At 26.9% G+C, this 16,901-nt stretch overlaps 3 protein-coding genes across 3 annotated transcripts in view; 1 reads left to right on the forward strand and 2 right to left on the reverse strand.

Annotated features, from left to right (window-relative positions):
- LOC112681642 (DNA ligase 3) overlaps positions 1-11,402 on the reverse strand; it is a 32,038-nt gene extending 20,636 nt beyond the window's left edge. The window contains exon 1 of the mRNA XM_025551900.1: positions 11,224-11,402. The gene's annotated coding sequence lies outside the window, so the exon portion shown is untranslated. The remainder of the gene's footprint in view (positions 1-11,223) is intronic.
- On the forward strand, positions 1,140-10,369 carry LOC112681667. The gene is made up of 4 exons (XM_025551948.1): positions 1,140-1,573; positions 9,536-9,688; positions 9,765-9,960; positions 10,243-10,369. The coding sequence occupies exons 2-4, from the start codon at positions 9,551-9,553 to the stop codon at positions 10,347-10,349; spliced, it is 441 nt and encodes a 146-aa protein (XP_025407733.1). The 5' UTR covers positions 1,140-1,573; positions 9,536-9,550; the 3' UTR covers positions 10,350-10,369.
- A 910-nt stretch (positions 11,403-12,312) lies between the features above and the next one.
- Positions 12,313-15,652, reverse strand: LOC112681376. The gene is made up of 7 exons (XM_025551640.1): positions 15,205-15,652; positions 14,803-15,097; positions 14,032-14,103; positions 13,545-13,769; positions 13,131-13,441; positions 12,829-13,052; positions 12,313-12,773 (listed from the first exon to the last, which is right to left on the reverse strand). Coding segments are annotated over exons 1-7 (1,356 nt in total). The 5' UTR covers positions 15,207-15,652; the 3' UTR covers positions 12,313-12,546.
- Between the last annotated feature and the right edge of the window lie 1,249 nt (positions 15,653-16,901).

Raw genomic sequence — 16,901 nt, forward strand, 5'->3', positions numbered from 1 at the left:
ATTTATATACAGGGTACTTCCACTGTAATATCCTGATGAAATTATCTCTGAAGATATTAATTTTTTTATTTTAGTACGCTTCATTTAAAATGGGCTACAAAACACTGAACACTTAAAGTCAAATGTGTATTTTCATTTATTAACCAAATAATAAAAATAACTTGAATTTTTAATTTCTATAAAATAACAGTAAAAACAAGTTGTGATGGATGTTGATAGGAAAATTTAAATATATTACTAACGAAAATCATATTATTAGCTTTATAATCAATGAAAATGTAAGTTTATATGAAAAAATAAGTGAACCAGAAACTAATACTGCCTAATTAATAAATTAGTATTAATAAGATAGGTAACATATTCAAAATTTTAAAATATACTATCATAATATATATATATAATACACTACCTTATACTGAAGAATTTAAATGGTTGCACTATCCATCTGTATTTTATATATCTGCACATTTATATGACAATGTTGCATTATCGAATTAATGAACTCTTCCGTTATAAATATAATTTTCTAATTTATACTAATTTTTTACAATATTCAATATAATTACCATTAACGTTTACTCTTTCTTATAATCTTACATTTGCTTTAATTAAAAACACATTATTCGATTTTCGATAACTTTTATATCTTTTAAACTAACAATGAGCAAAAATTATACAACAAAATTAAAATTGAAAATTGGTTAGTTCTTTTTGTAAAAGTAAAAATTATTAATTAATTATATCAATACTACTACTATAATAAAGTAAATATATATAAATCGTCAAATATTTTGATACTCAGATATAATATAATAGTGATTAATAAGGAGTGTTATTAGAATTTAGTCACTGAATTCAAAATGTTTCAATGTGTCACTGGTAAAATAACGATTATTTAGACTTGACTTGATGAATGGAAATTCGTACCAAACAAAATTTTAAACAACTATAATTACAATTCCACACGACACCATTATCGTGTACAAGATATTATATAACATATATACGAGCATATTCTTGGACAGCGTACACTCTAAAGAAAATTTCGCCGTTCGCACTACAGTTTAGAAACAAAATAATAATTGTACAGCGTAATGAGCAGAAACCTCGGAGATTATTGCTATCGCGTGATGTATATTAGCTGGGGAATGACATGTTTAAACACCGTTATAATTAATAAATAGTACTGTAATTTTAATCGAACCGATTCGCGGTTTCGCGGACCGAAGTGATAATTTGTGACCACAGCAACAGGTAAACCGAGGGTTGAGGGCTTTCCACCGGGAATAAACTTTACGTTTTCCATCAACCCCTCTAGCATCTCTCGACTGCGGCGCCGCCGTAACGGCGACAGCAGCAGCAGCAGCATCAGATGTGTACCTATACTCCGCACTATAAAAGCTCAGGTGGCAATATTAAGCGTAATCATTTGTACTTCGGAAGTTACAACGCGTTATTTACATTGGACACAGATTCAGAAAGTTTTAAAATATTGTTGATTTTCGACGTACAAAACGGCAGTTTCTCAACTGAACCTGTTGCGGAACTGTAAATCATTCCAAACCACATAAAGGTATTATTCGAACTCGTATTTTCTTCATTTCAGATGACATTGACTTTTATACATTTTCAGATTTATAAAGTTAAACCACACGCATTTTAATTGAAATCCAATATCCAATTGATATTAGATTCTTTTTACTAGATTAAAGTTAAAGTTTTTAATATTAAGTTCATTAAATCCATATATCTACATAGAACATAAAAAGTTCAAGTATTAAATTAAAATAACAATAAATTGTACATATTTATGTCAAGCAGTAAAAAAAGATAATATTAAAATGTGATAAAATGTATGCTTTAAAATAATAATTCACTACTATATAATAAATAGTTATTTTAGAAATCATTTTAAGAATAATATAAAAGCTTATCAAGTATCAAACGTTTTACATCATTATTCTCGGTCTTATTTGTAAATTGTACTTCGATAAATAATTTAAAATAAAATAGTGCAAAATGTCATTCGATTTTCAATCGTTTTTGAAAAATTACAAATAATATAATGTCTTCTAGATCTACTGAGAAACTATCAGCATTGTGAGTGAAAAATATTTGAAGAATAATTTTTCCAAAATTATATTTCTTTAACCTAAACAACAAGTAATAACAGCTGTATTAAAATATATAACTTGTTTACGAACATATTTTATGAGATGTAATATTATTTCACACGTATACATTTAATGTCTCATTTTGTTTTGTTTTTTGAAAATTATTTTAAAATTGGACACAAAATTAAAATTTAAATATAAGATTTACTAAACCAAATTTTAGTAATAAATAATTTATAACATATTGAGCATTTTAAAAATAAATTAACATAAAATCAACTAAATTGTATCATTGTATTATCAACTACATAATATTTAGTTACTTTTAAATTGAATTTACACTTGCACTTCAGTCTTATAATTCAATCAAAAGTGTAGCTTACATAATCTAGATGTAAGTATAAAATAAGAATAACGGATAAATGGATTTTCTACGATTTTGTGTGAAGTATGAAACGATGATCGAACTATTTTATACTGAAATTAAAATAACAACAATTTAGAATACTGAACTAAACAATGATTTGAAACAATTAATACGGATATGATATTAATATTTATTCTACTGAAATATAAGTTTTTAAATTGAATATAGTTTTATAATATATTCGAATTATATTTATTTTTATTTTACATACCTAAAGTGCTTATAGTATATACTTAAAATCATTATTATGAGTACAACACTGAGTTCTTAAAATATTTTCAAAGTAATTTTCTACTGTGTATTTGATTTTTATTATGCACTTAAAAAACATTAATTAAGAAAATACAATTACACTCTCGATTCTAATATAATATTATAGCAAAGTACTTACACAAAAATTATAATATTAAATAATTTAACACTCAAAATAAACACAATTATTTAAGTGCTTTACGTGAATGTTCATTATACATTAAATAAGCAATACAACGTAATACAATTTTTTTAAATATTAACAATGGAATTTAAGAAATTATAATAATTTAAAATAAATATGCTACATTGATTTTGTTCACAAAAATTAATCTCTATTATATTTTGTTATTATGTATGTGTTTAGTCAAAATGTGTAATCCAACTCTACGTGATAAACGAGATTACAGTATAACTATTAACTGAATAAGTAATATTGTCATTTCACGTTAAGTGTCTAAATCTACTTTTTCTTTACAACTACTACCAATACTACTAATTTAAACATCAAAGAAGTCCCACACAGAAACTTGGAAAATAGTTACTTCCTATGAATTTAATATTAGATTTGGATTTCATAAATTCGTAAATACCGTTCACTAGTGACCGGGGGCGCAATTTCAATGAAAATACTAGGAGTGCTGAAGCCTTTCTATATTTTTCATGTTCCTTAATGGTTATAGACAAGCAAACCATACAATTCAACAGTCACTAAAATATTTGGTAAATATATGAAAACTTCTAAATTTAAATTGTTCTCTTTGATTTTATATTTTTATTGTGAGTACAGCGAATTACCTGTTTGTAAACACAAATGTCTTATCACATGATCACTTTTAGATTTTGACTAAAGCGAAGGATATTATGGTTTTATAATAATGTTTGTATTTTATTTGTTAAACACTTTTTCGGATAGAAATACTGGTCCAAAAGTTTTTTTTAGGACCTTTTTTTAGATTTTAAATTGGCATGCGGTGGTACTTTAAATAGGTAATTTCTTTAAATCTTAATAGTTTTTCTAGACATGAGGAAAAAACTATCCTGAAATGGTAAAAAAAAACTGTAAACAAGACTTTCACATTTCAAATTTTAGTTATTTAATCATAATTCCAAAAGTAATGTAGCTAGAAACTTGAAACTTTTACCCTAAAGCAAAGATATTTTTTTTTCGTATTGCGAAATATTTTCGTATTATATAAACATTTATATATTTATACAAAAAAATTCAAAAACTATTATGTTTTTCTATACATAATAAGTAATGACTATTTAAATGTAAACTAACATATACACATTTGGGGTTGCTAATTTCGAAAATGGGGTGCTAAGCACACCCCCCCCCCCCAAATTGCGCCTATGCCAGTGACTAAAATCTAGAAGAATGAAAACAAAAAAAAAGAGATAAAGAAAAATAAATACTAGAAGGACACTTAATTTTTTCAAACTTTCTAAAACAAAATGGTTTTATTTCAATTTAATTTTTAATAACAGTGCAGACACAAATAATACATTTTGATCTAAACAAGGCATCTAAGAGATTTGAGAGCAGAGACGTCATTTCAACTTTTGAAAGGGTGGGGCGATTGACTAAAATTTGCCGACTTCATAATATTTAAAATATTATGGTTACCTATATATTTAAATATTTAATAGTTATGGACCATAGAACATCAATAAAATATTTTTTCGGAACAAAACATTTAAGGATTAGTAGTTAATAATGATGTCGTGATGATAAACAAAGAACATGAAACGTTTCTATTTACCCAATTAAATAATAACATTAGAGGTAGTAAAACATTAATTAATTTACTTATCATATAGGCTATAAGTTTTTAATAGGTTTAATGAAATAATAATATAAATTTAATTAAATAAATAGTAATTATTTTATTATTTGTATATTTAATACTTTACGGAACTTATTTATAAAAACATAAAATTGTATCTCAAATATAATATACCGTAGTTTGGGGTGAATAGGAACGATTTTAACGGTTTTTTTTATAGATTATGAGCTCAATTTTTATGGTATCGATATCACGAAAACTGTTTTATAAAGATCACATTTATAGAAATACATAATATACCAAAAATAAAGTTTATAGGGTTTACGTAATAACAATTGTCATAAACCGGGGAGTAACCAGTATTTCCCAACTTTTAATAAACCATGAACGTGTATTTAAAAGAGAATATTATCTGATTATTGAGTAAAAAATAGGAAATAAAAATTTACTATTTACTGATAATAGCATTTGATCAACGGACAAAGAATTGCCGACTTTTTAAAATTTCTTAGAGTGGGGAATTTGCCACAGTTTGTACCCCCCAAATAACACCCCTGTTTGAGAGTATCCTTTAGAAAAACATATTCTTAAGTTAATTTTAAAAATATATATATAAAAAGCAATAATCAACAAATTATAGAACTTTTATTTAATAAAAAAGAAAAAGTAATTTTTTGACTGCTTATGAAGATTTTATTATTTCAATTTTAGAATCTCAGCCCATGGGCTGATCAGTCGAAAAAATTATACTAATTAGGTACTACACAAAATGTAATGTATAATAAAAAAGTCAATGATTGTAATTTAGATTAAAATATAAAATAATTAATCACCATCAAATAAACTCAAATTATAAACTTATTTAAAATCATATTCTTATAGTAGTTGTATAATAAAGAATATATAGTAATTATTATTACCAATAGAAAAATAATATTATTAAAACATTTTTAATTTCAAATGTTTACTCTTGTAATCAAATTTTTAATATGTATTTAAATCTTGTTAATTATTAACTTTGAATTATCATAAATCAGAATTAGAACTAACTTTAATTAACAAATTCTTAACATTTTTTTAATGTAAAAAAATGTTTCGTGTTTTCTAGTTATGTGAATCAAGATACAGAGAAAAATATAATTTCTCATCATTTACGCTCGTATTCGATTATATTATTTATATAATATTTTTTTTTTTTTTAGTTTAATTTATATAATATACATATATATATATATAGTAAAAATGATATTGGATTTAATTATTAATGGTTATAATGTTCGTAAATTTCTATTTTCACGAATAATTTGAATATATCAAGTTTATATAATTATATAACTATGTATCTGAAATTACATTAAGTATGCGGAGTAGAAAATTAATAATAAACAAGTATTAGGGTTATTTTTAACTAACTTATTTTATCTACAATTTATCAAATATCCTAATACTTTTTCAATAAAATAATATAGACCACTCGTGCAGAAAATAGAACGAGTATAAGTCGATATCCTCGTTTTTAACTGTAAACGACATTTCGCAGTTGCAATTTTTTTTTAATAGAAAACATGAACCAGTGTAAGCTATTTTGCATTTTATATGGAATCCGATAAAAAAAAAAAATAAATAATTGGTTATTTGGCGCCAGAATAGGATCGGAACCACTTTTCATTCGAAGCGCTAAGTGATTGCCCATCGTCTCTTGAATAATCTATTTTCCCTACTTGTCCAATAACATTTTCTGTGTATCCTATTTCGAAAATAATTTCCAATTTTAAAAATAATTATATTATGCCACTGAAAAATCGATTTACTTATGTTACATTGTGTGACACGATTAATTCTATTCCTAAAAAACTAAAATGTTAAATAAAATAAATTGAAATCAAATACTTTATTCAATTCAAACGATACTATATTTATACATTGTGCTATATATTTAATAGCTAAGCATTAATAATCTTTTGTCGAAAGAAACTTATAAGTACATTTAACTTTATTTATTTTTACTTTTATACACTTTAAATAGTGATATTATAAAATCAAACATTTACACGTAAAAATTTATATTTTAAGATGCAGGACCCCGTCCCTTTAGCAGAGCAAGCAGGGTCCCACGATTGGCTCTGAAATTACAGGCTTAATTTTTAATTAATTTAATTAATTTTTAAATGATAAATTGTTTCCAATCAACAGTTTACGAGCAAAAAGACTGTTAAAAGAAAAAAATGTTTGAATATAAAAATTCTGGTACACATTTTAATTCAAATAGTGAAGACAATTTTAAAAATAAATATTTTATTTTCAATTCATGACCCGGTCAAGAACTGACTTCTTCTTTAAGTAGACGATTTAAACAATTCAAACACTTAGATGATAATTTTAGTTTTTATTTGATATTGAAAATATTTCTGAAACAATGATAGAGCATTGTATGGATATTATTACAAGTGGGATTAATGAAAATCGAATAAAAAATATGTTTTATTCAATCTGAAATTTAAATAATTTATATTAATTACTAAAGATAATTCAGTCTTATCTTACAATGTTTTAAAAACCAAAATACATTTGAGAACATGTAGTACATTGTACAATAACTATTAGGTATAAAATAACAACCCTAGTAGATACATATACATAAATCCTATCAAGAGATACTTAGTATGACAACGTATTAAATCTACAAATATACTGAAAATGTTTAGGAAATTAGGATGTTTTAGAATCAATTTATGTAATACAATAATATAAAACCCAGCTATTAATAAATTAATCATCATAGTATTGCTTTATTTGGATTCAACTGTAAATTAAATCGTTCTTTTCCGGTTTTTTTCACGACTTATAAATCACTGATAACTATTTAACAAAGAATAATAACATTTCATTGTTCAAATATAAATTGGAAAATGATTAAAAACTATTTACATACTTCAAACAAAACTTGTTTTTTTTTCGTTTAAATTTTACAATAAGCACATTTACATTTTTTAATAGATAAACAAACTTAGATTAAATTTAAAAAAAAGATTAACAAGTACTGAAAACATTTATAAAGGAAATTTAATTTTTAACAATTTCCGTTCTTATAAAAATAAAAACAATAAACTGCAAATTAATATACTATTTTTGACAAGGACAGAAGCATTAAAAAAAAATAAAAAAAATACGCAGAATGAAAATGTAATTAAACGATAATTTCAACGTACTACAGTTCTAATTGTTCATCCTTATTTAAAAAAATAAAATACCATATTATGTACATTATTTTTATTTTAAATAAGTAAATTATTTATCCAATGTACGCACAATAACTTATCATATGGAAAAACCGAATGATGTTTAAAAAATACACATATAAATACAAATAACACTAAACATTATAATATAAAAACAGCTATTGAGATTCATGAATTAAAATAAAATAAAGAAAGATAGCAGTCTAATAATTTATGAAACTATTATTTATTTGACATACTTAAGTCTCGTATGATAACATTAAATTAATTATTGATAATTTACAGACTATATGTTTATGTACGTATAATAAATTAATATAATATGTATAAACAAATAATTTATACATAATAACATATAAATAAATAAAAACTTACCATGGAGTATTATTATATTTGTAAAATACGACGGGTTTCAAATTAAGAATTCATAGTCATGTACAAATAAAGAAAATAAATTGCGACAATTTACTAATGTTAATTATTTAATAATTTTTAGTTTCCATTTTATTTTTTACTAAATTTTTTTTTAATAATAATAATAACAATTATTCACGTTTTTTTTCCATTTTGGCCAATGATATTTTTTAAAACAAAATAACTTAACATTAGAAAATATAAAGTGTTGGTTGAATATTCATAAAAGGCTTTTTGTAAAAAAATAGTATTATAAAGAGTTGAAAATATTAGTCAACAACTTGTTAAATAACAAACAAAATAAAATTCAATCATAATTTATAATTTCTATGAATAAATAAAAAATAATTGCAATATTTACAAAGAATGGAATATTCAAAACTATACTAAATACAAAGTGCTATTGATATAACATTTTTATAACTAATCAAGAAATCAAAAAAATAATTCTGAAACTATCAACCACATTAGAAAAAAAATGTATCTATTAGTAATTTTTTTTTTAATAATTTATAATGTAAGATTATTCAATCTAGAATAGTCATCAGAATTGTATCAAATAAGTATGAAGAGAATAAGTTATCAAATGAAAACAGAAAATAAAATAATATATTAACTGAACTCTAATTAAACTTTGATTAAATGCATTTAATAAAAAAACTGAACATTTGTATAAATACAATAGGCATGTAATTGTTTTTAATGTTATCAATGCAATAATATTATTTGTTTTCAGAAAAAAGTCTATAGTAAATAATAAGCAACGTTAAGTCATAAAGATAAGTGAAATGTAATAGTAATCTGTTTAAATGAAATTTCTTAAGAGATAATTAAAAATAAATAACAAAAAGGGATAAAGAAAAATAATTTCTTAAATAATACAAAATCGTATATTAACAAAGGAATGCAACCCAGAAAGCATTTAATTTCTTAATTTCGAACATGTCGATAAGTCACCAGTTCGAATTCAGTCACCAACAGTTTTGTTTTCTTGACGGGACAATTGCCAAAAAATTAGATACCGCAAAAGCCTCTCCGTCTAATATGTATCATACAAATAAAAACCCACAAACTAATCACTATTAAACTATCATACCACCGTACCAAAAACATCCAACATTTAATGACCCCGAGGGTTTTGATACGGCGGTTTGATGAATAATAAAAAAAAATCCAAACATAATGGGTTAAATATTTTTAATATACTCATGTCTAAAAATGAATATAGTATTTTTTCTTAGTGCACATAAATTAAGAATTATAAATTCTAATTAATTGCAATGGTTTTTGAATGAATAGATTAACAATACAAATATGGCATCAACTTGGTGGAAAATAATAGTTCTGCAAATATTGATAACTATTGTAACACGCTCAGCTGCATATGAATCTGATGGCATTACAAAATTGTCAAACGAAAATATAGTTTGGTTATTTAAAAGCTTTTTAGAGGTAAAATTACATAATACATTCATATTTAACTTTCATTACTATTCATTTTTTCATTATGGTCATTTATTATACATAGAATTTAGAAAATCAACATGCTACAGAAGATGTTAATGATAGAGTAAATCCAATAAAGTATTTTTATCGTATATCATCAAGGCCTATACAGAATGTTGAAAACCCTACAGAAAATGAAATCAAACCTGGTAATGATCAAGAACCAACATCTGAAAACGTTAAAAATGTTGATATTTTTAAAAATAATAAGAGAAACTGTAAGTAATAATTTAATTTATATTAATCAAATATATACATAGAGCAATGTCAACATTTATTTTTATTTAGAAAATTTTGAATTAACTATTATAATACACTCAATAACTTGTTAAGAGTAAGAGTATGACAAGTTCTATCGCTAAAATATTGAATAGTAACCAATCCCAAGTATTAGCAGTTGTAGAAGTGGTTTAACTGGTCAACCATTATGCTATGCCATACTTCTGAGTTTAAAGTATACATCTAAATAAATATAAAATAAGCTTAATTTAATTTTACAGATGTGACATTATGCCATTTCAAGATATGTAACACAAAAAGATCTATAGGTGGCTATGACAGTATTATTCATTATTTGACACAAAAATATAATTCACAACTGTTCTAAATGATTATCATTTGATTCTATGATTTATGAATAGTTTAATTAATATTGTTAATATTTATTATTTATTAAAATGTATTCTACATATTATACAGACATTATACAAACATAGTCAATAATAAATATATTATGTAATTTAGATATGTTTAGTATACTTTTAAAACAGCAAAATAAAAATATTAATTAGAATTTAAATAGTTTATTAGACTATTATTACAGATAATTTAAAAGTGTAATAATTTTCATGTTCATATATTAATGCTTACAATGTATTATAAATACAAAAATTACACAATATAAACTAGTTTATTCGGTTCCTTGGAAAAAATATATATTCAAATAATAATACTACTTTTTTTTGTCTAATGCACCTCTTCAATCAAGAAATCCGAGGTAACCTTCACCACCTCATCTTTTGACTGTAATCCCTCTTTTATTTCCAGATTATTTTATTTCATCCTTCTTTGGTCCCTTGGTTACCATACAACCAATACTAATCTTTTAAACTCTATTCTACCCTTCTATCATATTCTCTATGATCTTCATCCTGAGAATTGGCTGCCTCAGCAAAATTATAATACATAATTGTCCTCATCTTACATTGTTATTAATCCATACAGCTCAATTTAATCTCAATAGTGTAATGTTATTTCCTATGACACTTATATGAAAAAAAAAAAAAAAATGAAAATAACATAACTTGTTTTTTAATAATAATTTTTTGTCCGTTCTAAATGGAATATAGAAAGAAAAGAAGAGTGTACACTTTCCGAATAAAATGTAAAAATGGGTCCGTCCCACAACACCGCGGCAGCAGTACGTAAAACGCGGACGCACGCAACGGTAAATGATCAAAAACATTGTGCAACTTCTGTACCTGAACGTAATCGACAGATGACGTTGTCCGTATATCCTCTGAATACTCGGGATCTACCAACGGCAGACGAGTAGTTGACGTTTAGCGGTAGACGGTGAAATTTGAACATTCGCGAACGTTAGAGGAGCGTTTTCGCGTGCGCGGTACCGAACCGTCGAAGTTATGAAACGCACGCACGATTCGACGATAAGAGATAACAGTGAATTCGCGTTATCACGGTTATCGTCAGTGGCACACGATAACACCGTTTCCGTGGTAATGATCCGGTACGGAAAACACAACATTTTTATTACTGCAAGGTCTTTCTCGACAAAAATTCTCTGTCGCCGTTTCGGATCGCAATGGTCGTTTGTTTTCATAGACCTGCACTCGATCGCTGATATCGTATAACAATATTGTTGTTCTAAAAGTTACAAGTGCCCGTGTCACTGAAATAATCTGTACAGACGTGAACGATGACAACTTTCAGATAGTTTAGGTACACACCGATTTTGACGGGTTATCTTAGTTTAAATTATTTTCATCGTTGTGAAATCTAAACATACCTCTATTGCAATAAATTTGTCCAGTGCTCGGTTATTTTTGTTTAAATAAACAGTTACCGGTGATAGCTGGTATTCATTGTTATTTATACCAACTTCTGATTAAACAGATCATTTGAACTGGAACTGAAGTTCAGATTTGTGTTTAAACAATTATAATAATTACACTGAATATAGAGTTAAATATACACACGGTATTTTTATGTAAGCAATGATAAACAAAAATTGAATGTTTAAAAAGTATAACTAGAAATTGTTTATTACACATGTCTATTGGTATAATACTAGTATGTGAGCAATGAACTGTACAACACACAATTTTAAATGCATAGTTAATTAACACAATTTTATTTAATACAAAAAAAAAAAAAACAATACTAATTACAATTAAATAAAATTGGCTATCGAAACCAAGACCAAGGATATATTATAAGATTACAGTTATAGGATTTATAATAAGAGAAAAACATTGAGTATTTTTAATATCGATTATTTCTTCATTACTATTTTACTTTTTACTAAATTAATATTTATTAACATATATTAAACAAAATGAGTTACCTCAATCTACTAATTTACAAAAGAAAAAGTTTAAAAATATCAAACTGTATTCATCTTACCTATATAAACAGTAACAATTCAATTTGTTTTTGGATTATATTTTAAATAGTTGGTAACTGAGTAAAACACTCTATCACAATTAAAATATAATTCAGTCTCATAATAGTTATTAACAAAGTACATATTTATTAATAATGAACTTGTCGAATTATTTTGATAGTTAACTTATACAACATCGGTTATGTTTCATTTTTGAGTTTTCGTCCATTTTATTAGACTTCGCTATGTAATGAGAATACTCATTGTCTAGTTTCTTTGCTCCTTCAAGCTGTAACTTTTTTGCTGGACCTTCAATGGCAAGAACGCACTCTTTAGAACATGCCCAATGTTGAAATGGCACACAGGTGTTTCCCAGATAAGGAATCAAAAATGTTACTGTACTATAACCTGTAATTAAAATCATGAGTATTTTCAAACATTTTATTTCAAAACACTAATCAACCTGGTTTTGAACAGTCAGTTGCAATGTTACAAAAATTACATATATTGTAATTTAAGTAAGTTAATGACATATAATGTTTTAAAGACTCAGGAATTTCTTCATTAAAAAAATTAATGCCACTTGAAAATATTTTTTCAGCACAACGGTCTAACAGTGATGGAAAGACAGGTCTTGGACCAGTTTCTCCTCTTATCCAATAGTTTTTCCAAATTTCTTTACGAACTCTATAAATATAGACAAATAAATATTATATCATTAATTTTATACCAAATGATCAATTACTACGCATTAATTAAAATTACCTGTGATCATAATCAGTATGATACCATAAAAAAAATGACTTGAAGTAATTACGATTCCCCAATCTATAAACCAACTCAAGATGATTCATATTCGTTAAAAACCCAGGTAGTGCTTCAAGTTGATTATCGTCAACGTATAATTCTTTAAGATTTATGCAAAATGTTAGGCTAAAAGGAATTGACTGTACAGTTAGCAAGTTGTCAGTGAGTATAAGCACTTCTAGTTTTGAAAGTCGACCGATTGAACTTGGTATTTGTCGCAACTGATTATGTTTGAGAGATAAAACTTTAATATTCTTACAGTAAAAAATCTGCAACAAAGTTGAAAATTAAATTGTATTAATATATTATAATAAAATACATACAAATTATGATGTACAGAAATGAGTAGGTAATAAACAATATACAAATCACCTCAGCTGGAAGCTTACTGTCGTCTCCACTTTTTAAAATATTGTCTAAGTACATTTCAACAATGTTATATCGATGAAGATATCTTGACAATGGTGTACAATAAGGAATATTTAACGAACTCAAATGTTGATTTAATTCAACTTTCAAAAACGTCAATAAACGAGATGGATAGTTTTCTATAATTTCTATAAGGTAATTTGGATCATCTAGTAATGAATTACCTAACTGTAAAAAAAAAATAACACAATAATATTAATTAACTCGGTTTAAATTTATAACAATTATTTTCTTAATACTATTTCATAGGAAAAAGTCAGTGTTTCCATTAAAATTCCCAGAAATAAAGAAAAATAGCAGGTAAGGTTGAAAAAACGAGAGAGTTTAAAATTCTGTACAGTATTACAGTACTGATCTTACATGGAACTAAGTATAAACTATATTTTTGCAATTTATATTTTATATAGATTTTCAAGTTATATTTACTTACATTTTTTGGAATGTTTGAGCACTGAACATGACCCTTATTAGCACGTATCACAGCTTTTAATTTGCGTTTTATCTATAAAAGAAATATATTTTATTATTTTTTAATTAACAACTAAATGCATTTGTCCATGTCAAAATATTACAGTAGAGTCAAAGGATTGTGAATAAAAGTGGCCTTAAAAATATGCAGATTAAATTTAACACTAATTACTTGAATAACCGTATTTTCAATAATAATTGAATTTAAACTAATAATTTAGTGATCACAATATCTATTCTATTTTGAGCTATAAATTTAAATTAAGTATATTTGCAATAAAAATAAATAAATAAATGTTTATACTTTTACCAGAGACAGCAATATAATAATTAAATATAATAAGAAATTATTTAATTATTTATCTAGTCGAAAAAATAATTGAAAAATAATTCATATTTAATACCTAATTTTAAATTAAATATCCAATCAATTATGTTTTGATCAATGTATCCACTTAGCTTGATAACAGTTATTATTATTTTAAATATTTTATAAATGCCATCATTCTCTTACATGCTTAATATTTAAACACCTAATTTTATAGTAAACAATATGGCTTATTTTATTGTGTTTGGTTTGAAAACTAATTGGAGTAGTTATTAATATAATATGTGTTACATAAATTATAAGCAAAAAAATGGAACCCAATACTTATTAAAAAAATATTGTGAATTTTAATCATGAAAACAATAGCATAGGGTATGTAATTAATTTAATGACATAAGGTCTAACCACATAATTTGGCTGCGAGTCGGCTGCTACACAATTGTTATTTTCACCAGGTGTACATTCGACTTTATAAATCTTCAAGACACCGTCGGGGGACTGCAAGTACGTCAGTAGTTCGTGCCACACACTATTCATGTTGCGCATTTTGATCCTGTCCATGAGGCTACATTTGCTGCCATAACTCATGGACGTAAACTTTCTGATAACATGGTACTCGTAAGAGTTGAACTTAACATCCATCGAGCAACCCGTTTGTTTCTTCACGGACGGCGTACGTGTACGGCGCAGAGACGTGCCCCTGTGGAAAGAAAGCCGATGCGTTAATGGATCGAACACAGAAACGGGTACTGCAAGTGCGACGTAGCGCACGAGAGGGTAGGCCTATAACAGTTGGCGAATGCTTACATCGTATGGACGACCCAAAACAACGGTTCGGACAGGAAATCACGGTGTGTTGGCCGCAAAGACCTGGAACGGGCCCGGCTACGGAACCGTGGGTGACGCAGTAAACGGACGCGCGTCGCCGTTTCGCGACAACGGTAACGAGCGGGACGAGCCGAACACTTGCCGACCGCGCGAAAATCCCGTCGGCGTACGCGTGTACGACGGGGCGGCTAACGGCTAACGCGGTACATTGACAGCGAACGAACGAAATGAACCGTTGGGCGGCGGCAGCGGACGGAAGCGAACGGCTGGTACTGGTGCGCGTCGATGACGGGGACAGCGAGCAAACGGCGACGACGACAACGAGACGATTGCGAATGCGCGGCGACGTCAACGTGCGAACGGTGACGGCCCCGACATGATAACGGGCCACTCGGGCGCGGGAGCGATGAACGCGCGAGATAAGATTGTGGGCGGAGAGCGCGCGCGTTGTCTGTTGAAATCGCACTTGGTGTACAATCACCCAAACGGCGACGGAACGCGTTCGTGCGCCGGTCATCACCATTTTTTAAAGACCTACCGACAACGTTCGAATAGACTTGTTGGACATTTGTTGGACCCCTAATTTTTAACTGCCCCACGATACATTTTGTACTGCCAACTTCACACAGCCTACAGTGCCGGTTTAAACATTTGTGGGCCCTACAAAATTATTTTTACATAGGTACATCTTTAACATTACTATCCAATATTTAAAATAAATAGCTTTAGTAATAACCAACTATTATTAATAAATACCTAAAATCATGTTTATTAAATTTTTTTTATTTGCAAGAAAAATTAATGAATTATATTATTTTATTATTTCTATTTTTTCAAAATAAATTTATTATTATTACTGCATGTAACACCTACAACTTAATATATATTATATTTCATAATGACTTTTGTCCTATAAATTCGTAAATAAAATACAGGTATTATTAATTAAAAAAAAAAAAAATATAGTTTTCCGTTTTCACAGGGCCCCTTAAATGAGTGAGGCCCTAAGGCGGGCGTCTCTCTGCATAATGGGTAATCCGACGCTGCACACCTAGCATTATATTTTCAATTGAACTCTTCGAAAACCTTCTGACAACGTTCAAATAGACTTGTTGGATTTTGTTGGACCACACATAATTTTTTATTTAAAAAAAAAATTCATTTTTTACTCAGTCCAGGAAACAAATTAAAAAATTTAAAAAAAACTTGTGAAAAGTAAAGTATTATATTCTATTATTTATAATATGTTATTTATATAATTTTAATTTATGATCAATAATCTAATAGATGCATATAATACTTTACTTTTTACAAAGTACACGACTTTATTTCATATTTTTAATTTGTTCCCGGGCTGGCTAAAAAATGTAATTTTTGAATGAAAATTATGTATAATCCAACAATGTCCAACAAGTATATTTGAACATTGTTTGAAGGTTTTTAAAAAATTCTGCTAACATTTTAATGCTAACTTCACAGTCCTTCTGCGTTCGCCGTTCGGTTGAGCGAATTCGTTTATCACTCCCGTCTCCCGTTCAACACCGGTGGGTGGTTTTACGAGGCCCGGGGTTGTTACGCGGTACTAGAAATGTTTTTCGTTAAGCCAAAATGTATTTATTAGACGCTCTATTACTCGTATACCATATTTTCTAATATACATAAATAATGTAAAGATA

Source organism: Sipha flava, unplaced genomic scaffold, assembly GCF_003268045.1.
Source record: "Sipha flava isolate LNK unplaced genomic scaffold, YSA_version1 102_pilon_pilon, whole genome shotgun sequence".
Classification (NCBI taxonomy): domain Eukaryota; kingdom Metazoa; phylum Arthropoda; class Insecta; order Hemiptera; family Aphididae; genus Sipha; species Sipha flava.

Bases quoted from the DNA above. Each gene is read 5' to 3' on its own strand.
- LOC112681667 (XM_025551948.1), top strand. From the start codon at position 9,551: ATGGCATCAACTTGGTGGAAAATAATAGTTCTGCAAATATTGATAACT. The intron at 9,689-9,764 runs GTAAAATTACAT...TATTATACATAG, and splicing joins TATTTAAAAGCTTTTTAGAG to AATTTAGAAAATCAACATGC. The intron at 9,961-10,242 runs GTAAGTAATAAT...TTAATTTTACAG, and splicing joins TAAAAATAATAAGAGAAACT to ATGTGACATTATGCCATTTC.
- LOC112681376 (XM_025551640.1), bottom strand. The intron at 13,442-13,544 runs GTGATTTGTATA...ACTTTGTTGCAG, and splicing joins ACAGTAAGCTTCCAGCTGAG to ATTTTTTACTGTAAGAATAT. The intron at 13,053-13,130 runs GTAATTTTAATT...CTATATTTATAG, and splicing joins CATACTGATTATGATCACAG to AGTTCGTAAAGAAATTTGGA.